Source organism: Centruroides vittatus, unplaced genomic scaffold (assembly GCF_030686945.1).
Source record: "Centruroides vittatus isolate TY-2023 unplaced genomic scaffold, ASM3068694v2 contig_923, whole genome shotgun sequence".
In the NCBI taxonomy this organism is placed as follows: Eukaryota; Metazoa; Arthropoda; class Arachnida; order Scorpiones; family Buthidae; genus Centruroides; species Centruroides vittatus.
Window position 1 is genome coordinate 41,553 of NW_027122610.1, and position 24,325 is coordinate 65,877.

Below are 24,325 nucleotides of genomic sequence, written 5' to 3' on the forward strand. Positions count from 1 at the left end.
AGTGTTTCTTCTCTAGATTGAAAATTAGATAGAAATGTAAAGTTTAATATATTTTAATACATTTTTATGATCACTTCTTTAACAGTTGTCTCTTGCTATTTGAATTAAATATTTATGTTTTTGCTTGATATTAAGTGTACTTTATATTTCTAAATAAAAATTTTTCGTAAATATTCATTATTTTTGATTTAATGTATGTGAAAATGTTCATCATAATAATAATCAATTCAGATAAAATCAAGAATATAACAGTAATCATTTGCAAATGTTTTCGTTGCTTTTTTATAAAAATGTTTGCAATTTTAATTTCATTCACTGATATTAAAATATTTGCTTGTTACATTCTAATAACAACAATAATTCACTATTTAGTTATCACTCGTGGATCATACATGTCTATTTGTTTGCTCATAGGTCTGAATAATAACATTCTTTATTGAAGTCAAATTCAGTTAAACTAAATATCTTGTAAAACATTTTTGATTTATGCCCATCTTCAGAGATAAAAAGATACTTAAATAACTAAAGAATATCCAAAAAAATTTTTTTTTGGGAAAGCTTTATTCATTTTTCAATTTTTTAAGATGATTTTTAAACTATTTATTTCAACTAAACTAAGAATAAAATATTTTAATCAAAGTTTTATATATACAGTATATAGTGTAAATTTACACATTACTATGAAATTAATTGTATTAAATTTTCCAGGTTATCCTTTATGTATAATCTCTCCAGCAATAAAAGAAATTTTGGTAAAAACAATGAATCAGTGCTCTACTTCAGTTCTTAAACATTTTTTTGAACACTGTATTATTTCTATGGGTCAAGATATGGTAAAAGGTAATACAATCAAATTTTACATTTAATAATATTTCAAATTTAATTATAATAATACTTTTTACAATTTATTTTATACAAAATTTTTGATACTTAAAGACATTTCAGAGCCTACAAAAGGATCATGTATTCACTGTAATAATTACATGTTTGATTTTAGATGTATATAAACACATATATAGTTTAATAAATACTTACACTGTATTTAAAAACATGTTATTACTTAAATATAAAATATGAACGTTTAGTAGAGTCAATTATTTTAGTCCTTCGAATCATTAAGATACAGGCTGAGAATCTTTATCCAAAATTCCTGTGACAGCAGGCAATTATGCCAGGGTTATTGGCTTGGCTAATCAAATAGACCAGAAGTATTTCATATTTTGGAATATTTGTACATTTTTATCTGATTTTACTTGACTTCTTTATTTTATGTAGCTTTTTAGGGATTTTTGTTAATTTTCAATGAAACAAAATTTTTTTTATGCCTATATAAATATGGTTTTTAGATCTATCTACTGTAGATGTTTGAAAATATTTTTTAAAGATATTCACAGAGACATGTTAAATTAATTTTAGATTGTATTCACACAGAAGTGTTAATTGATCTGTTCCAATGAATTTGTTTAAATTTTGAATGTGTTTTAGTAAACATAATTATATTAAAAATTGGCATTGAATTACCGCAAGGGATATGAAAAAGTCATACCTTTTGTATATACATACTTCTTATGAAGTTTATCTTCTGGGTGGCCAGAAAAGCCATCCAGGCAGGACACCTGACAAAAAACAGCCTGGAGAAAACACTAGAACCATTTGCAGTGCTTTGTAGAATTTTTCATTTGTGATGCATCATACTAGCACTCAAAAACTGTCAGATATTTGGAATTTTGGATAAAAGATTCTCAACCTTTGTAATAAAGAAATAAATAAACCTGTATATAAAAATGAGTTTAAAAAAAATGTCAATGGAGGAAATAAAAGTTATTTTCAAATTTGCATAGTTTTGATTTAGAAGTTTTTAATAAGCAGGAGGAAAAAATGCTACTATTTGAAGAACTATCAAATTTTTATTGTAGAGATAATAAGGGATCTGTATACACTAATGGATAAATTTTGATGCAGACAGGAAAGTTGTTAATAACAGTGCTAGAGAAGAAGTAGGCCAGATGGAATCTTTTGTTAACTAGTGGCCTTAACAACAATTATCCTTGTGGACTTTGGCTTCAAAGAACGGTCTTAGGCAGAAATGTATCTAGGACTGATAACACTCCTAGAAGTTTGATGATCTTTTTGACCTTGCCTAAAACTAGAACAAAGGATCTAATGGAAGGGAACTGATTGTGATTGCTTTAAAAAGGTATCCTATATAAAAAATCAACATGTTTATGTAGGACAAATTGGTTACGCTTTATTAGACTACTAATTTATTTTAAATTGTTTGACACTAAACAGCATTTTACAAATTATAACTTGTCAATGTCCATATGTTGCAATGTTCATAGAGATCTTGAAGGGTGGTAGATTTTTTCCACAAAAGTCAATCCAGCACCAAATGACTCTCTTCTTATTGGGGTTTCTCAAATGGGATCCCAGTTGTTTTTTTAACCCGGGAAATTTTTCTTATTCCAGGAAATCCACAAATTTCTTAAAATTCACTTTTTTCTTATTTTATGTTAAGGTTGCTTTTACAGTAACACATTTTTGGATGTTCCTTACCCATGGGTTACACTTTTTTCTCTTATCTTGTGAAATACGGCTGGGTTTCGGGATTGCAAGTTTGGGCTACAAGTAGCAGATTGAAATATTTGTAGGGCTTTAGGCTAATACATATGGGCAACTTACTACTTTTTGGGCCACTTTGAAAATATTTTAGATTACATTTTGTGGAATTCTGCTTTACTTTTTGTAAAACCTATCTGGTAATCTGTAAGGTTCTCACTGTATATGTGCTGTTTACCAGCAGATTTATACTATTACAGTAGAGCGTTGTTTATCCAAATCAATTGGGGATTGGGGTTGTTCGGATAACTGATTATGTACGAAAAAATATATTAACCTATCCCATGTTGAAATTTTTCTCCGTTGCGTGTTGCTTTGCGTTGAATTTTCGTCTATTTTATGCCTAAATAAAATTTTTATAATAATAATCGTGGCTATTGTATCATTAAAAATTATTTCTTTATTTTGTACAAACAAAATAAATATATTGAAAAATATAAAAACAAAAAAATTTATACTTTAGAAGTTAATCAAGTATCGAAAACATTTGATTCAGCACGACACAGTCCGACTGAAACGCTTTCAGTTAATCGACGTTTCGGTTGATCGGCTTTCGGATAAACGATGCTCTACTGTATTATTAATTTTTTATGAATGAAAATAGTGTTCTGTATATCTAGCCATATTCCTTTTGATTAATAAATTACATTAGTTACACGGCATTTGGCATATTGTACAGATTTATGTAAATCTCAGATAATTCTTAACTAATGAGGATTTCCTGTATCTGCATATTGATTTTATAGACAGCTCAAACACCTTTTGACAGTAATCACAATCAGTCTGCTTCTATTAGATCCTTTTCTTCAGTTTTAAGCAAGATCATAAAAATTATCAAACTTCCAGGAGTGTTGTCAACTCTAGATACTAAGATCATGCTTCCACCCAACATTTTCTGACAAAGTCTGTTCTTTAAAACCAAAGTTCATAAGGATAAATGCCGTTAAGGTCACTAGTTAACAAAAGATCCTGTCTAACTTACTTCCTAGATAAGGTTCTAACATTGTTAACTAATGAACAATTCAATTAATATATTTATTTCATGATAAATAATTTCTGTACATTTAATATACTGTTTTTTTTTTGTTTTTAATGTATTATAAAAAATTTAATAAAATTTAGTTGTAATTTATTAACCTATACAGGACAATCAACTTTTGGTTATCGTATATTTTTACAATGCCTTGGAAAAGAAAAGCCAGAAATTATTGTTAATAGTTTGTCAAAGGTAATATAGTTTTATAATAGTAAATGATAGTTTAAAATTTATTAAAATTTTTATTTAAAAATTTAAATTTTTCTTGTAAAAATTAAAAAATTCTAGGATGAAATGTATATTTAAAAACAATACAAATTGAAGATTAAACACAAATAAAATTTTACATCCTTTCCAACCACAGAAAAACAATTAACACTTGTAAAGTCAACTTTTTCTTTGAGGCTTTTCTCTGACTACAATTATGTAAATAAGCATACATAATCATAAAGAGTCTCAAAGAAAAAAGATCAGTTCTGCCAGTATTGTGTTTCTGTGGTTGGAACGGGTGTATGAAGACAACAAATTTTATTTGTATTTAGTCTTTAATTTGTATTATTTTTAAATTTAAATTTCTGTTATAAAATAAGAGTTATGTTTTATTTATATTTATTTTATCTTTACTGTTGTATTATATACTTCTGTATGGTCTGTTATTGTATAGATTAACTAAATATACAGTTATTACTATAATTTAAATGGGTTTCTTCTGATGGAATGTACTCTGCCTCAATGGACATCAGCTTGCAATTGTCCCTGGCAAGCAAAAAGGGAGAAAAGTCTCTACATGAACCAGTTTTCCCAAAACAGCACTGAATGCCAATCTATCTCGACCTATTGTTAAAATATCATTACGTAATTTTACTTGATGGTTTTGTTTTCTAATATCATGGAAGATTGGGAGTAATAGTTTACGTCTAATTCTAGATTCTCTTGCTAGATCAGGGGAGATTTGCATATCTGTCCATTCATTCAGAGAGTTTTGTTGTTTCATTTTTATGAAATTGGTGAAAAAGTTATCATGGATTTGATTGTTTTGTAAAGTTAATCTTATTACTGGGTTCATTGACTTAGTCAGTTGAGAATATCTCAGAATATTGAGAATATCTCCAGAATATCTTCATGTGATGCATTTTGTATTTTCAATACTGAAGTAATAAAATTATGTATTTCTAGTTTTGAAATATTCCGTGATGTCGGATAATTATAAAGAATTATATTATTACAATGAAATTCATTAATTAGGACATCCATTTTATACTGCATAATTTCTTTTTCTGATTTTAAGGTCTCAATTTGCTGTTTTAGGTTATTAATTTGTCCTTGCATATCTTTATATTGCTCTTTGGTTTCTCGGATACTTTCGCATCTTCAGTCCAGATCTTCTAAGGTCCAGATCTTCCTTAATAGATATCATTTGGGTTGAAAGTTTTTCATTAGAAGAAAGAATTAAGTTGGAAATTTTGTCCCATAGAACTGTCATTGGGATGTCTGGCAAACTGTTTGCATTATTTAAAGAAGAGGAATAAGAAATATTTGGCTCACCTTGAGGTCTTTGGGGGCTATGGGGAGTTATATCCTGAAACGAATCAATAGCAGCTGAAGATAATTCCTGTGAAACTTTATCACCAAATAAGTTATAATCTGTTATAAGTTTAGAAGTGGATGGAGAAGATAAGTCTTTTCTACTACCCTGTTTGATACAGTTTAGCAATGGTCTCCCTCTTTTGACCAGTGAACATTGCATTTTAATTAATATGTAGTATTTCTTCAAAAACTGTTAAATAAAATTTGAAACAAAACTTTGTTTAGTAAAATTAATTGAACGAAAATTACCAACACTGCGGTTCTTGCAAGTTAACAAAGTGCACAACAAAAGACACCTGTAGCCTCAACTACCAGACACCAATTTTACATATTTTTCTTTGATAATTGAACTATTTAATAACAATAATTGAAACATTCAAGATTTAATTTTTATAAAATAAGCAGTTTTACATTAGAGAAAAATTCAAGTTACTGTTTTAATCAATTATACATTTAAATAATAATTTCAAGAAATTAAATTATATACTATTTAATTAATCGTTTGATTGAATATGCATTATTAGACATATATAATTAAAATATAATAAGGATAATATAAAGAAAAACAAGAAATAAAATGTGAAATATTACTATAGATCACAATTGTTATATTTTTTTATTTTCTCATAATTTGTTTATTGATTTATCTTAATTAAGTTCTGAAAAAATTTGTAATATATAGTAATTAAAAGCATTAAAGTTAATATATTATATATATATATATATAATTGAGACTAAAAATAGACTTTTCCTTTTTCATTTTCCAGTGTTCAGATTTACGAACTTCTTATCAAAATAGACAGAATATATGTTTGTCTATTCTTTGGGCTGCAGGTCAAGCAGGAATGAGAGACTTCAATGCTGGCTTGAAAGGTAAATGCTTTTAGATATTTAACACATTAAATTAAATATGTAAAAAATATGCTTTGGTATAAGGAAAATAATATTTAATATGTATTATAAGAAATATATATATTTTTATAATATCATTCTTTAGTTTTTGCTTTCAAATTCTTAATTTTTGTGTTCTTGTGTTTAAGTTATTAATGGTATTAAATGGTTTGAAAAAATTGACATTCATATTAACATCATAGCTTAGATATATTTTTAAGTTGATTGTAGGATCAGACCTATACAGATTGAGTTACATATTTTTAGCTTATAAATATTACTAAAATTTTCTTAACGATATTACATTATCATATAAAATAAATTCTAAAATAATAAACCTAGTGATCATAATTAAAGAGTTGTGAAAAGTGTTCAAACTTTCTGTCTAAGGAACTATTGAACAAATCTCAATCAAATTTAGTATACTTTGTACATACTGTCCTGAGTATACAGTTTCAATTTTTAGGAAATTTTTACTTCAAAATTCAGCTGCTAGGGCCCATGTAACGTGTGTATTATGTATTCCAAAATTTGTTGTAAACATACATAATATGCACATTAAGAGAACAGAAGTGCAAAATTTTGCCCTAGCAGCTGAATTCTGAAGTGAAATTTTTTCTTGCAAACTGAAACTTTATATTCAGGATAGTATATTTACCAAATTTGATTGATGTTCATGCAATAGTTCTTTCTACAGAGAGCTCTAAATGCTTACTCTTTAATTATGATCACCTTGTATTTATAATCTTTTGCAAACTTAATATTTTTTTGTAATTTCAATTTAATTTTTATATTAATTTGATGGAAAGATGGAAAATATGTTTATTATTTGATGTCTTATAATTAATTAAATTTTATCAAAATTTATTTTAATAGTTATTTAAGAATTATTGAATTATCAAGATAATTTTTAAAACTATGTTTTTCTTTATTAGAAATAATTAAAATATTAATAATTTTAGTAATTGACACAATCTATACTTATTTATTAGAATAATAAATAAAATATATCAATTAATATTTTTGTTTGATTTTAGTTTGGTTAGAGTTAATGTTACCTTTGGTTGGAATGAGGGCTTATTCTAAATTTACAATTGATTACTTAAATGACTTATTAAGGTAAGTTTTACTTTATCAAACTTATTTATATTTAAATTTGCTTTTAAACACTTGAAAATAATAGCAATGTCATGATGTAATAGTAATATTTATTACACAGAAAATTTATTTTTATTGTTTCATTTTTAAATTTGTGATTTTTACTGAATATAAAGAGAGTAGATAGATTAATGTATTGGCTGTAACGTATAAACAAGTGCATGCATTAAATATGCCAATTAGATTATACATAGGACATAAAGTAGGTTTATTTTATTATTTAAAATGTTTTCTTTATTGTTGTTGTTAGTGTACTGTACAATCATTTTTGCATTTTCAATTCTGAATAAGCATTGACTTATGTTTTGCTTGTAATTCCACACTTTATAAAAAAATATGGAATATTAACAATAGCAGAAACTTATAAAGTTCGTATTACGTTAGGTAAAAAAAACAAAACTGAAATAAAACATTTTTAAGACTTAATGGATGACGAGATGAATAATCTTTTCTGTCATTTCGTTAATACATTGACTTTTGATGAAGACTTTGATACAAATTTAAAGTTTGGTAAATGAATTTTAAATTATATCTTAATAATACTAAAAGAATATTTCATTTTATCTTAATTTATCATCAAAAAGTTATTATTTGTATTTTATAACTTCACTACTTACATTTATATTAATAGAAATTTGTTTGTTGGCTGAATTGAACATTCTAAATTTATTTTATATATGATGAGCATAAAAGTGTATTTTATTTTTAAAATTTATTTAAGAAAACTATATATTTGTAATAGTTATTTAAAAATAATAAATTTAATTAGAAAGTAAAAATGTAATTACTTAAATAAAAATGTATTATTGAAGAATACCTATTAAATCAAATATGTTAAATTGTCAAGTAGTTAAATCTAAACAATAATTTAATTTTTATTAAGTAATTTAATACATATATTATTAATTTCTATGTATATGTGTGGGTCTGAAATCTTTACCAAGTCATAAGATTTAAATTTGAACTTTACTATTTTTTTTTTACATAAAATGAAACTTGTAAAACCAAAAGTTCAAAGGAACTAAACCAGGAACATACATCAATATATTTCTGTTAAATTCATCTCAACTAAGATGACATGCTATTATTCAGCATTATGAATTGAAATTAGAAGAATCAAACTCAAATTTGGACTAAATCTTGAATGAAATTCACTCATGAAAAGACCAAAAAACAAAATTGAGAAGAAAGACAAAAAGGAGATACATCTAGTGGGATCATAACATTTTGGCAGGTGTGAGTGACCAATCAGTGTGTGTGAACATTAACGACACTGAAGAAACCGTATGAGACCCATTACCAGTCATCAACATTACCATCCAGCAAATTCATAGAACATCCACAGTCATTGCAATGTTTCATCATTGTACGTTTTTTGTATACAGCTATAATTAGTCGTCAGCTCTTTTTCTCTCTCACATTGGGAAAAATGACTACTATCCTTATCAAGGAAAAACTAAATGTATTACCAATTAAATGGTGTGCATAGTCACTCTCTGTTGGGGGACCCATATAATGTTTTCCTTTCAAAAAAATATTTAAAAAATCAATAATTAAGTGAGGTTCCCATAGGATTACTACTTGGACCTGACCAGAAATGCTCTGTTATAAAATGGGATGGCCCTACTACATGATGGTCATAAGAAGTACATAAAAATTTATAAAATGATGATGATATTCTAAAACTCACTAAATGTGGTATTTAGTAAGAACAATTTTGTTGACTGATTATGATTTTGAAGGTTTTCAAAACAATTGGATCAATATATGAAAAATTTACAAAACTCTTCAATTTTTATATTTATAAACTAAATTTCATTTTACTTTATACTCAATTATTGCATTATAATTAACCTGGAACAGTTCTTATATTTCAAATATATTCTATTCTTAATGTGTTTTATTTTATCTTTGTTTTTCTTCTTTGACATACAACTCAAATCTATTTAATTGATACTATTGATCAGTTATAAAACAAAATATTCGGAAAAAAGAGAGAATATATTTAAAGGTATTTGATATAGTGCAATAAGTAACTACAGGGTATCCAAAAAGTTACTGTGCAATGAGAAATTTGTAATGACATTAGTTATATGTACAGCTTTGCATTCAAGACCTGTAAGTTGTGTTTTGCATTCCCACTTTGTGTTAGATGGAGTTACTGCTTCACCACAGATGTTCTGGTTTTTGGAAGACTTCTTTGCTGACTGCATAATCTTCAGTAGAATCTGGCTTGTTAGGTCTCCAGACTTTACCTGGATTCTGTGATTTTTGAAGAATGTTTCCCTGGGGAGAAACAGCAATATTATATGTAAAACTTCACTTTTATTGATTTTTTTATTTTTTTTTTATTAAACCTTTCCACTGCACAGTACATTTTTGGACATCCTCCATAATAATAAATGGCATATTCAGTACAGACAAGGATATTAATTAGAATAGTCTTACTTTGCTTATAATCAGTCAAAAATATTAAACAGAAATAGAATTAATTTCTTGTTTTTCTCTGTGCAAATTATATACAGTAATTTTAATAATTTAAATGATAGTTATTAAATATTTTATTTTTATTATAACTACTGTATTTAATATATTTGATCTATCAAGTAAATATTTGTCATTGCAATAGAATACAAGATATATAATTAAGTGTTAAATATTCAAATTATAAGATAAATATCTTAATATTAAAATATTAAGAAAGTCCTGTGGTAGAAAAGAGAATCATTAAAAAATACACAAGGTGTAACAAAGGTAATTCTAAACAATTACCTTTGTTACACCTTGTGTATTTTTTTTCTAAAGTTAAAATATTTTAACAAAACTTCAGCTGTTTTTGGAATATTCAAATGTATATGGCTAGTGTCAGTTTGAATTTTTAATTTACATATTAACACATCTTTTCAGTATATTAACCTAAAAATCTTTTATAATTTATTGCATGTGAAGATTATTAGTAATCTTATAATCACTGAATCATGTCTATTTTAAATATGATTCAGCAATTATATTAACAACTTTCAGATTTTTGGTATAGTTACTGAATATATTAATAATTAAAAGTTATAGTCATAACTAAATGTCAAACTCAGCATTTATAAAACACTTAATGAAACATTAAACATCTTCTATTGCTGAGAAATGTTTATTTAATAAAACACTAACGTTGTCAGCCTCATGGAATAGGCCATCCTCAGGTGTAATTGAGTTTGAATGTTTTTTTAAAAATTGTAACAATGGAACATTCGAACATTATACATTCAAATTTAAAACAAAAATAATAGATAAATTAACAAATAAATAACAAAATAAAATATTACTAAATACACTGAAGCAACAACGATATAAATAATATAATAAAATAAATACATAAAAATGCATCAAAATATAAGGTTAGGTACAGACTAAGAATTTTATATTTTAATTTTTCTTTTATGTAGAGTTTCCAGGCAGAAGCTAATTCATCTGCATCCCTGGCATTACTACAACAATCCTTTAATTTACTTTTATAGATTTCAATGTTTTTCTTTGTGCAAAGCTAATAATGGGGAATGCATGGTCTTGAGGATAGTTGCTTCACGGCATTCCCTATTATTAGCTTTGCACAAAGAAAAACATTAAAATCTATAAAAGTAAATTAAAGGATTGTTGTAGTAATGCCAGGGATGCAGATGGATTAGCTTCTGCCTGGAAACTCTACATAAAAGAAAAATTAAAATATAAAATTCTTAGTCTGTACCTAACCTTATATTTTGATGCATTTTTATGTATTTATTTTATTTTATTTATTTTATTATATTGTTTATATTGTTGTTGCTTTAGTGTATTTAGTACATTTTATTTTGTTATTTGTTAATTTATCTATTATTTTTGTTTTAAATTTGAATGTATAATGTTCGAACATTCCATTGTTGCAATTTTTAAAAAAACGTTTGAACTCAATTACACCTGAGGATGGCCTATTCCATGAGGCTGACAATGTTAGTGTTTTATTAAATAAACATTTCTCAGTGATGGAAGGTGTTTAATGTTCCATTAAGTGTTATATAGTCAGTCATAGTTTTTTTTATAATAATTTTTCAATTAAAAATTAATTACAGATCTTATCCAAATGTGACTTCATGTAGTGAAGTGTTAGGGGTGAAAGAACTATTTCCTATTTTGGATTTTGTTTATACCCCTTCAGGATTGCCTGGCAATCTGCAGAAACAGCTGCAGAATCTTTATCCGAGACTTAAGGTAATTTTTGTGTTACTCAACATAAAGTTGCTATCATTTTAATTTTATTTCAGATTTAAAATAGTAAATTTTTTAAAATAATTTAAATGATCATTTACAAATTTTAAATATTAAAATCAAAATCTGCTGAACTGTTATTAAATTTGTAATATCCTTATTTAAAAGTTTATCACAGTTTAAAAAGTATAACATACTGCAATTTTTTATTCATTTTGGAAACAGAGATAAAATTTCATTAATCTCTAAATAAAATTATTTTGTCTTCTCTAAACATGTTTTCAAATTGATGAAATGAAAAAAAACGTATAATTTTTAATTTCCATAAAAATTTTAAGAACTAAAAATGATCATTAATAGTAATGTACTCTGTAAATGTGTGATTATTTCAATGAAAAATATAAAAATAAATTATTTATCATCATCACAGTAATATATCTCATAACTTGTATCTCATATATTAATACAAAATGCAATTTATATTTTATCATAAAATTTCATTCAATTTTTTACTTCTATTAGGAGCTCAGTTATGGACCAAATCCTGAGACAGTCTTAAGGAATTATTTCTTATCTTATTTATGTCGTTTGCAACCTTCTTGTTCAGAAGGTTTGAGAAGACAGGTAAGATTTTCAAATTTTATTTATTAATATCAAATTAAACAAATTGTTATGTATATATTAATAAAATTTCTTGGAATAAAATATAACATAAATTATAAGAATTTATTTTTCTCAAAAACTCTTAATAATAAAGTAATAAATAATTTAATACAGGCACTTATGTTTTTGAAAATTCATATGAAATTAAGTTGAATAATCATTAAAATAGTTGAATAATTTGATGAAAACATTAAATTATCGTATGAATTTATAAATAAAGTAATTATATTTATTTATTATTTTAGTTGTTGTCCAGTTTAGTTGAATGCTTGCTCCATGACAAACATTGTTATAGTGCCTGGAGGCAGCTGTATACTAAACATCTTGTTCAATCAAGGTATGAAAAATTTTATTAGTTATATAAATATAAATGAAAACAGTTACTTTTGATTCTCTAAGAATCAAAAGGTAATGAGAATATTATATTATGATAATTAATATCTAGAATTTAGAATAAATTTTAAATTTACTTCTACCCTGAACCAAACAGTGCTAATGTTTCTTCTCTATCTTTCTTTCTTCGCTAACGTTTTCGAACCTCTGGTTCTTCTTCAGGTGAACGGACAAGTTATTTGATGGCAAGAATCTTTCAAAAAAAGAATTCTGAAAGCTCTATGTAAACACGCGCCGTCTTCGTCATTCTGCGCGTGTGCAGCTGATGGAAGAATAGCTTTACCTTATTCCGTATCATAGACCAGCATTTGCCAGGCCATCGATAATGATAATTCTTCTTTGCTATTGATACATTTTTCCTCCTTTGCCATTTTATGTATCCATATCACTTCAATCCATCTTAAATGGTGCGGCCGCTGCGTCGTTTGTATTATTTTTGCCTCGTTAAAAAATGGCTCTATCTGTGGGTCCATAGCATACTGCGCTAGTGCGGTTGTATATCTGTTATGCATGATGTCTGCTTTATGCTTCTTAACTCTCACATCCAGCAATCCCTATGAAAGATCATAGATGGAATAAAGAGCTAGTATACGTAGGAGCCACGAAAAGATCACTGGATGTGAGAGTTAAGAAGCATAAAGCAGACATCATGCATAACAGATATACAACCGCACTAGCGCAGTATGCTATGGACCCACAGATAGAGCCATTTTTTAACGAGGCAAAAATAATACAAACGACGCAGCGGCCGCACCATTTAAGATGGATTGAAGTGATATGGATACATAAAATGGCAAAGGAGGAAAAATGTATCAATAGCAAAGAAGAATTATCATTATCGATGGCCTGGCAAATGCTGGTCTATGATACGGAATAACGTAAAGCTATTCTTCCATCAGCTGCACACGCGCAGAATGACGAAGACGGCGCGTGTTTACATAGAGCTTTCAGAATTCTTTTTTTGAAAGATTCTTGCCATCAAATAACTTGTCCGTTCACCTGAAGAAGAACCAGAGGTTCGAAAACGTTAGCGAAGAAAGAAAGATACAGAAGAAACATTAGCACTGTTCGGTTCAGAGTAGAAGTAAGTCGAATTTACAGTGTGTTTGGAAGTTCTTTAAATTTTAAATTAATCAGTAAATATTTTTTAATCTGTATATTCTACGTGGTACGATCCAAAAGTTCGGGGACTGCAGTAATCTATGAGAACAAAAGCATGTATTTGAAGTTACAGCGTATGAAATGGATTCTACCAAACCACCTCTACGTGTTCAGGTTAATTTCACCCATGTCATGTGATTAAACCGCGAGCGCTGCTGTTTTTTTCTGGAGATAGTTACCTTTGTTCTGCGACGTAATAAAAGTGGAGTTTCAAGAACAATCTCCAACATTAAATTTTGTCAGCGTTTAGGTAAAACACCTACGGAGACTTTGAAATTGCTAAGAAAAGTGTACGGTGATTCTACCATGGTGAAGTCGAAATGTTGGAGGTTGTTCTTGAAACTCCACTTTTATTACGTCACAGAACAAAGGTAACTATCTCCGAAAAAAAACAGCAGCACTCGCGGTTTAATCACATGACATGGGTGAAATTAACCTGAACACGTAGAGATGGTTTGGTAGAATCCATTTCATATGCTGTAACTTCAAATACATGCTTTTGTTGTCATAGATTACTGCAGTCCCTGAACTTTTGGATCGTACCACGTATTATATCTTATAATCTTTATTTTCATTTTGTAGTTTGTTAGTGATTTTAATCTAAATCTAGCTTGTTAATTACAGTACAAGTAGATAAGGAATGTTACAGTGCATTAAATATGCATGCTGCAGTCTTTCTTGACATCATATTTGGTGGATTGAACAACTAGAGCAGCTTTTCTCAACCTGGAGGTTGCGGTGATATTAAAGGGGGTTGCGGGTGAAACTATAATTTAAATAATTGTCATTGTTCAACCTTGACAACCAATTCACTGGATGTAGATGGCTCACTTCATTTTTTCACAAATTTATCTATTTTGCATTAGAAATTAAATAAAAAAAACAATTCAGTTTCCCGGTTGACTGCTCACTAAAATAAAAGCACCAGACACACGCTTCACATTCAAAACTTAACTGAAATGGTGCAATTGCCAGTGCCTCTTTTATACTAGTGACAGCACAACTTGTTCAAATGCATCCATTTGCATGTTCAAACATGCTCTCACAGCAAGTATTATAGAAGGAGATTAAATTACAAAGAGCATCTACACATCAAGTTGGAACTTGTAGATTGTTCATGTATGTACTGTACATGTCATGCATACATGTTCATACCTTTTGCTATAAACGCAGCGACATAAAATAATAGGAATAGTTGTATTACACTATTATTATTTATATTCGTCTACGTGGATGTTATTTATTAATAGGACTTTATACTGGGGTTTAAAGATTGGCACAGTAATGAGAGTTAATTCAGGAAAAATTTCTTTATTATATCACCTGTAGTAGCAGGTGATATAATAAAGAAATTTTTCCTGAATTAACTCTCATTACTGTGCCAATCTTTAAACCCCAGTATAAAGTCCTATTAATAAATAACGTCCACGTAGACAAATATAAATAATAATAGAATTTTAAGGACAGTAATGCTTTTCTAATTAAATAATTAGTTGTATTACACTTTTTATACCGTCGGTATTTTCTTAATGTATAAAATTAGTGCAATGTGATTATATAATATTTTAAAAAATTTACATGTATAATTACAGTCAAAATTCAATTAGTAATAGTAAGGCTTACTGTTATTATTCCTTTGGGTGGGGGTTGCAAAATATTAATTTTATTTATATTTACTATTTGGGGTCGCGGAGCTAAGAATGTTGAGAATCGGTGTAAGGAACTGAGTCCGAATGTTATTTTTATTTTATTATTAATTCCGTTTTATTATCTTTTGTTTGGGGTTTATGTTTATTTAGGACGAAGGTTCCCCACCACTCTCTTGTTAGTAATGAAAAATGAAGATAAAACAACTCACGGAGAAATAAGCGCCATAGGAAACATCTTGCGCACTTGCGCTGCCCGGCGGAAGTAACAGTCCGCAGAAAAAAAATGGAGGGGGGAGTCCCCACAATCACTAGTAGAGAAATACTTGATAAACCGTCTTAAACATCCCAGAAAATTATGATAAATATTTTGTAAACGGTTTATAAGCTTTGTCGGAAACTTAAAGCTGCCAGAACAGAAAGTTAATGTTAGCAACTAAGTATGTAAATAAGAGGAGTAACCCAGCTCAAGTGTGACGTCACCTCACAGTATAAAACCCGTACGTTAACCGAAGAAGGAGAGGTGAGTTCCAAACCGAGGCGACTTTGAGAGAGAGGTTAATTCGAAAGCGAAGTATTTTCTGATAGAAGTCCAGATTGATAGTTGGACGATCCAAGGTGTTAAAGAGGAGTTCGATTGATGATTTGACGATATCGAAAGGATTGAGGAAATAGTTTTCTTCGTATAGTGAGGTGACGGATAGACGTTTAATTAGTAAGAGATTTTGTTCATAGTTTCTAAGTATTTGATTTGTCGAATTTCAAAGGGGAATTACTATTAAGCTAAGCTAAGTAGCTAAGTTTATTGTTGGGTTGACTTGTTGATTTTCGTTAATAAATTTTGTTTGGAATTATTGACATTTGTACGTAGTACGTTCTAGTTATTAATTAAATATATTTGAACTTTTGATTTGACTTGGTATTTATCGTTATTATTACTAATCTTTCGGTGCACGCTTAAAAGCCCAGGCCTGGCAAACTAATCTCGAATCCGCGTAATGTACCCGTTAGGTTAATGGAAGTTTCACCGACCGTAATTATAGTCGGTTTCCTAAGATACTAAAATTAAGTACTTTACATCGCTGCACTAGAGTATTTCAAAGTTGACTGCATGAGGTTTAATTTCAAGGTTAAAATGCATTTTAATCTACAGAACTATTTTCGACATATTGCATAAGTGTAAATCTTTGGGATAAACGAATGAGTAAGTTAACTAACTGAAATTAGTTGGTTAAAATTTATTCTGTAGATCAGTGAAGAAACAAGATGGCTGACTAGCTCTGATTCCAGTGTGGATAACCTTTATTTTTAATATTTAAAGGAAGTTTATCTTAATATTGGAATACTTTTAAGAAAGATTAGAACATCTTATAATGTTGTATAGTGATTATAAAATCTAAGAATTAATTTTGATTTAAAAAGTTAGTTTTATGTTAAATGTCAGTTAAGTGAATTTTATTTTATAATATGAAATTATTAATTATTTTAGTTTAAATTAAAATATTGTAGATAGAATCCACTGAATCTCCTAACATATATTAATATTTTCTTATCTAATCCAATTTATCCCACAGTTTTGATTACTCGATTTTTGCTCCTTTGTCTTGTTCACCATTGCTTTCAGTAATGTGACTACACTAAGAATTTTTCAGCTAACTGACCGATAACTATCTGTTGAGTCAAATAAACACATAATAAGTGTAATATATTCTTTAGATTTTGTGACAAGGTCAAAGTTATTCTGTATTTTATACAGTAACTCATGCAACTGGCCCTTAACAGACTTATTTAAACCTAGATTAAAAGTTTTACTAATAACACATATATAGAATTATATTTATGAAGAAATTTTAATATTTTGTCTATTATTTTGGCAACCAACTTAAGCAGAATAAAAACTTTATTATTTTATATGATACAATATATAAACTGTACTAAAATTTTTTGATTTTGTTTTACATCTATCTTTAAATTTATATGCAAATTTATATCTAGAGAAACATATTAAGTCTTTTTCAGTAATTTCATGTATAAACATTTTTAAAATATTTATATATAATTTTTAAAAGACATAATTTTTATATGCTTTCTTTATATAAGAGTAATAAAGTAAGTGTAAAATAAAATATTAATAGTATTTTATCCACTAATAAATAACTTTCATTAAAAAAATCTACCATTAAAATATGTTCAAAATGAAGATCATAGGAAAAGCATAAATTTTGACATACATCAATGTTTATTATTTTATTTTTTCTGTCCGGAGAGTACTTAAAAGGCCTTTTCTATAGTAATGAGTTCAGGCAAATATATAGGACAGACTGTTAAAATATTAAATTTACAGTAAAAAAACGTAGGAGTTCCCAAAAATAGCAAATAAAATGAGTGTTTTACTCATACTTTGACAAATTTAAAATATAAAAATATTTCGTTAAGTTTGCTTTTTCTTCAGCAACTATTTAACCAATGTTTTACAGATGTCTTTAATTTTGAAAATTTAAGATATTTTATATTTGAACTTTCAGTTTATGGTGAGTCATTGTTATGTGAATAAATTGGCATTTTTCCAATAATTTTGAAAAGTTTGAGCCACGACATTTGTTGGTTCTAGTTTAAGTTAATATTTGGTTAAATTCACAAGATGTAAAATCATACATATTTTAAATTGCATTAAAATATTTATCCCTTCTTTCACTTAAAAAAATCAACTACTATCCACTGAACAATTACATCTTGCACAACTTTGCCCAATTTAAGAACAAGATATAGCAAACCTTGTCTATATCCTGTTTGTTAACATAATTTCTTTAATCTATAAATATCAAATAAGTCTTTTTCTTAGAAACTATTTATAGAATTTATTTATTTTTAGTGTATATATAGTATCATAAATTTTTACATATAATAATTATTATTATTTTTTTGTTTTAAAGAATGCATATTCATTGAAAGTCGAAACAATAAACCAAAATTTTGTTTCTCAAAATTATCTTATTAATAAATGAACTTCAAGAACGTAGTACAAATAGGAGATATCTTACATGTCATAAGTTATGATATAAAATAATTTTATTACATTGCTGAAATTAAAATGTGCTATTATTCTTGATAATTTAAATAACTTGTTGTCATTCTGTTTTTATTCATTTTATGAAATATTTTAGATTTCTGTCTTAGATTTTGAGGTTGAAAAGAATGAGTAATGATGTTTGAATATATTTTTAATTGAAGAAATTATTTTGACAAATAGTGTATTTCTTTTTAATAAGTGATAAATTAATAATTAATTAAGAGCAGAATGAAATTTGAACTAAAGTAATAAATAAAGTGGTTTGTTTATTAAAAGTAAAGTATTTCTCCATCTTTTCTAGATTTTTTCGTCTAGCACTGAGCATGCATAAAGCTTTTGATAATTAATTGTTATGGGTGAGATGATATAATTCACTTTTTAGGAAAATGAAAAAGTTTTACTATATATGAACAGAATGAAAAATTATTGTACATAGCTAAAAATGATTTAGCAACTCACAATGCCTATTTACAGGCTTAATTAAACATAGAGTAACTGTACTACCATGTCAAAGAATAAGTTATTGTATAAATGATTGTAGACACTTAATTTTTACACTAACAAGTAAATAATAATTCCTACAAAATATTTAATTTTCTGTAACATCATTAGTTTTACACAGTTAAAAGTTATAAGAATGTATTGAAGATGGGAGAAATATTTTCCATTATTTGTTTAAGAAATAAATTGCAGCTTTTATAAGTTGAGTTTAAATTTAGTGTTCTGTTTAATTACATCAATAATGGACTTAAGAGAAATAAACTTATTATTATAGTAATATTTATAAAGATAACACAGTATCATATGTAATTATTTTTTGTTCTACTGAATTGCTGCTGTAGTTATAAAATTCTTTTATGTATAAAAATAATTGATTTTCAAAAACTTTATTTTATTTAGTATGTTAATGAAGCATTTATTGGAACAGTGGGAAAACTTACCTCCTTCATTTCCTCAAAAACTTTTGAAAGAGACATTGTCAACTTTTCGAGTGACTAATGATGAATTCAGCGCACAAATGAAAACAGGACAAGAAGGATATACAGACTGTGTAAAATATTGTAATGTAAGTAAAATAAAATTTGATATGAGATTTTTCAAATGAAATACATTATTTTTATATTAAGTAATAGATTGTTAATATTAAAAGTACAGATTAGAAATTTTCCCTTAGTTTATGGAAAAATTAAAATATATTATTATTTACGGAATGAATTTTTTTTTTTTTTTTTTTGTCTTCTTCTGTAGCTAATATTAAAACTAAAACTTGTTTTAATGTAAACAGTTCAAATAAGCTTATTGAATTATTTCACTTATCAAATTATGAAAACTATTTAAAATGCTAATTCTATCTGTAATAGAATAGTAGACAGACAATATTTTTGAATGTCTATTGTTTTAAGTAGCAATTTATGTAAAAGAAATACTTTAGTACGCATAAAATCTTTTAAAAATGAAAAACATTATTTAAAAATTATTATACAAAAATTAACAATTATTATAAAAAAATTAAAAATTAATGACATCAATGTTGTCTTACTCATTATTCTGTCATTCTTTAAAAGTATAAAATTTATATTTTTCATAAATTACATAACATATTAAATTTATACTAAGTACTTGTTATTTTTGATACATTGTTTTTCACATAAGTTTTATTTATTTAGAATAATTTTAAAATGCATTTATAATATTCCACTGATGATTATTTCCAAATGTATTACATTACTGATTGCTCAACTAAAAACAATGATAGATGATGATATTTTTAACATCATCTGATATTATATTATTATTGATTTCTTATTTATTAAAAGTATGATCATTTCATTGTTGATATAAAATATATGCTGTTTTTTTAAAATAGTCAATGATGTAAGTAATATTTTTATTGTTATTAGTTGTTATTTTTTAGATAATGGATTTAAAAGTGTATCACTATTAGTTGGAAACAGTGTTTAACTTTTTGGCTAATATAAAATATTCTTTGCAAAATTTGATTGTCTTTACTAAATGATTCTAAATGCATAAAGAAATAAACATCAGAAAATATTTAAAAGAGTCATAAAATTTTCTTTGTTTTATGAAAAACATTTTTAACTAAATTTACTAAACAATTTATATCTTATTGTTTATTTATTTTACTAAATTATATTAACAATTTCACATTTATAAGGAAATTAAGCAGCTTAAAGATAAAATACTGACAGTAAATATAAATCCAAATTTACTTTTGGAAACTTATTAATAATAATGAATCATTTATCAGAAATGTCATAACAGCAAATTGTATCATTTACAGTAGAATAAAACTAGTTTATGCTATTTACAACGATGATAAAAGAAAATTACCAAAAGTGCATTAAAAATAGCAAATATTTATACAGTTATAATGCTAGTCTATCTTTAAGGACCATACATCTTGGGTAGTGCATTCTCCAAGAAAGAAAACTTCTGTTACTGCTGTAAACATGAACTAATATATTATCTTGAAACAGCATTTATAGTCTTTATCCTCCATAAAAGCCAATCTGCTGAATTATTGGTTTATTTTCATGCTGTTAATAATTAGTTACTAGTTAATTTGACTAGAGGTAGGTGGATATGTTATCATCTCATATTAATTATAATTATTATAATAAATTAATTTTCAGTTTAGAAATCTCTGAAAGAAAAGAATTGGCCCACAGTGGGGCTCAAACCCACAACTTCTGCTTACCGTGTATATGCATTGCTAATTTCACTACCTGGACCTCGGATGGAGTTTAGGTAGCATAATTGACATAGTGTAATTGAGTAGCAAGGTCCATGTAATAATTATAAATTACTATAATTATTATATTAAAATTAATATAAGATGGTAGCATATCTGCTTATCTCTAGTCAAATTGATTGATAACTAATTATTAATGTAGCTTCAAAATAGCCCAATAAATCAGTAAATCATTTGGCTTTAATCAATTAAATTGGGTTTTGAGTTGATGTTGTTATATACTTATCCTTCATAGATTCCTTTAATTTTCAAACTGTAGTCTATTTTAAAATAATATTCTTCAAACAATCTGAAGCTAGAAAATTTGCTTAACAGTACATTTCAGATTCATATATAGCTATCATCATGTACTGATTCATATCTTCATTAAAAATGAAGCTATGAAATGACAAAATTATTCATTAATATCAATCGCATTTATTCAGACTAAAACTAGAGTGAAAACGTCCAAAGCTGTTAAACAGACTAAAAATTTAATATTAGTTTAAGCAACTGATAAAGTTTCTTTGTTCTGTTTAATGGCATGCAATATGCTATATTCAGAAACTTAAACTTCATTGATCTTCATTTATGTAAATTGAAAAATAGGTGAAATGCTAGCAATAGTTTTAATTTTCCCATTACAATCCATTCTCTCTAATGTGAATTCCACTTAATCCAAATCAATTTTGTTCTTTCTGTTAAATGTTCTCACAAAAACAAAAATAAATCACTGATTATTTTTTAAACATGATAAATTTAAAAATTAATATGTATTAGCCTACATATTTTAATATATATATATAAAACAAAAGACAGTATAAAGTAAAATAACAACCTTTTTTCTTTTCCAGCACAAATTTAATTATTTAAAAATGTTTTCATGATTAATTAACTGACAAAGACTGCTAAAGGCAGTTGAAAACATTTTTAAATAATTAAATTTGTGCTGGAAAAGAAAAGGTTGTTATTTTACTGTATAGAATCAATTCCAGTAAGCATGGATTATTTATTAAAGACAGTATAAAAAAATTTTTTTTTATTATATATGTATTTGTACTCCTTTTTACTTCCTTTTCTTTCTATATAATGCCACTAATCTAGATATATATATATATATATATATATATATATTAACTCTTTCCACCATGTGGGCACTAAGAGGGCCTTTTTTTAACAAGCCGATTATGGGTTCAGCCAGGCCACAAAGTAGGCTGCCACCTAAACTGCTTGGCCATTTGGCCAATTAGTTTGGATTAGCGAGAAAGCACTACAGCTGCTAATGTAATACAAAGTGTATATCATTTGATTTTTTCTATTACATAAGCAATATTATTAGTAAATGTAACTAACTTTTTGGGATAATCTGTTGTTTCTTATTTTGAAAGATGCTATTTGATTAACACATTAACATAAAATTATGTTGTTGTGTTAGCTAATTTTGAAAAATTTTTCCAGAATCTTTTATAAATCAATGAGCATTTATTTATGATTGATTCTCAATTTTACTAAACCTAAACTTGAATATAATTATATATAATGTATGAGGCATGTTTGGAAAGTAAAGATACAAAGTGAGGTCCATGGTGACTATGTTGAAAAATAAACAAATATATGTTCTAAAGGTGTAAATCAATCTAAAAATATTATAAGTCAAATGCTTTAGAAATATTTTCTGTATTTTGTATCTTTACTTTATGAATATGCCTATATATGTATTTATATAATATAAAGATGGTTCAGAAAATAAGATAAGTTTTTATATATGTTTATAAAAACTATAACAAATTTAATAAACTAACAAACTGACAATATATATTATTATTTTATTATAAAAACTAGTAAAAGTGAGTACTAAAGAACAAAGACAAATGATAACTATCATTTGAAAATCAAAAATATTTGTGAAAAATAACGAACAATTATTAATTGTGACCTTGTCACAATGCAGGGCTGCAATTTTTTAATAATTTTTTAATTTAAAATGTATACTCTCCACCTCAAATTAGTAGTGTCTTGTCCCTGTAAATCATATTTTTCCATTAGCAATATAGCAGTGCAGGTCATCTAACTCCTTTCAGAGGAGAATTTTTAAATTGAAATAACATGCCTTCCTGTTTTTACTACAAGTCCATATATAGTTAATTTTGGCTTCCTTCCTTGGGCTTCCTGAAGTTAGATAGATGAAAGCGGAGACCAGATATGGAAATATCTGGTCTCCGCTTTCATCTATCTAACTTCATTCTCAAGATTAAAGAAAAGCAGACTGATGGACGACGACAGTGGGAATTTATAGTTATACAATTTTTTCAAATTGCAGCCCATGAAGACAATATTGGAAATATTTTTTATCAAAATGTAATTTTGTCTCTAAATCAAGAAATATGGAAAGTTAAGTCCAAAAATAAATGCTACAATATTTGATATATATAGTATAATTCTTAATGTTTAAAAATAATAATAAATCACTTCTATCAAATTGATATTACTTTGACAATTTTAATACATATATATGTATATACATATGCATTCAAAATAAGAAATATTGAAGTTGTACAGAAAGATGAGGAGCAAGATCATGTGGTGAAAGTATGAGGAGGAAAAATTGTAAAATGTTTCGTATAAAAAGTATTGATATGCAAGAAAAAAGTCTTCTTAATGTTAAAAAAATAATATATACAAACAGCTAAAATTATCAGTTTTTTTTTAATATTGAAGCATATTATAGTAATTTTCTGATACACTTGTTCCAAAGCTCTGTCAATTCACCAAGAATCACAATAATATCTCAATAGACTACTAATTATATGGCTTCCATGTTTCTAAAGCCTTTGACTATAGAAACTTAAATTAATCATATAATAAATGCAAACTGGTGTTCAAATTTGATATTATTGATACTTGCATCTCATTAGGTGTCATAGCTAGAGTTCAATGCAAGTAAAATGAGATGATTCATGCATAATCGTATTGTAGACAATTCAATTGAATATGAACTACATTGAAAGCCATATTATGGTCATTCATTTAACAAGTCTGACATTTGCAGATGTTTGAAGTGTCTTTTGTTGAAATTCTATCATTTTAATTTACGTCATTGGGTTGCAATTTGA

General features: G+C 26.6%; 1 protein-coding gene across 1 annotated transcript in view; it reads left to right on the forward strand.

Moving 5' to 3' along the window:
• The window catches only part of Tmem214 (Transmembrane protein 214), an 80,032-nt gene that overhangs the window by 17,836 nt on the left and 37,871 nt on the right, over nt 1–24,325 (forward strand). Inside the window, exons 4-11 of the mRNA XM_067281648.1 lie at nt 709–840; nt 3,765–3,847; nt 6,010–6,115; nt 7,171–7,252; nt 11,392–11,530; nt 12,050–12,151; nt 12,436–12,527; nt 19,361–19,526. Of these exons, the coding sequence (XP_067137749.1) occupies nt 709–840; nt 3,765–3,847; nt 6,010–6,115; nt 7,171–7,252; nt 11,392–11,530; nt 12,050–12,151; nt 12,436–12,527; nt 19,361–19,526 (902 nt within the window). The remainder of the gene's footprint in view (nt 1–708; nt 841–3,764; nt 3,848–6,009; nt 6,116–7,170; nt 7,253–11,391; nt 11,531–12,049; nt 12,152–12,435; nt 12,528–19,360; nt 19,527–24,325) is intronic.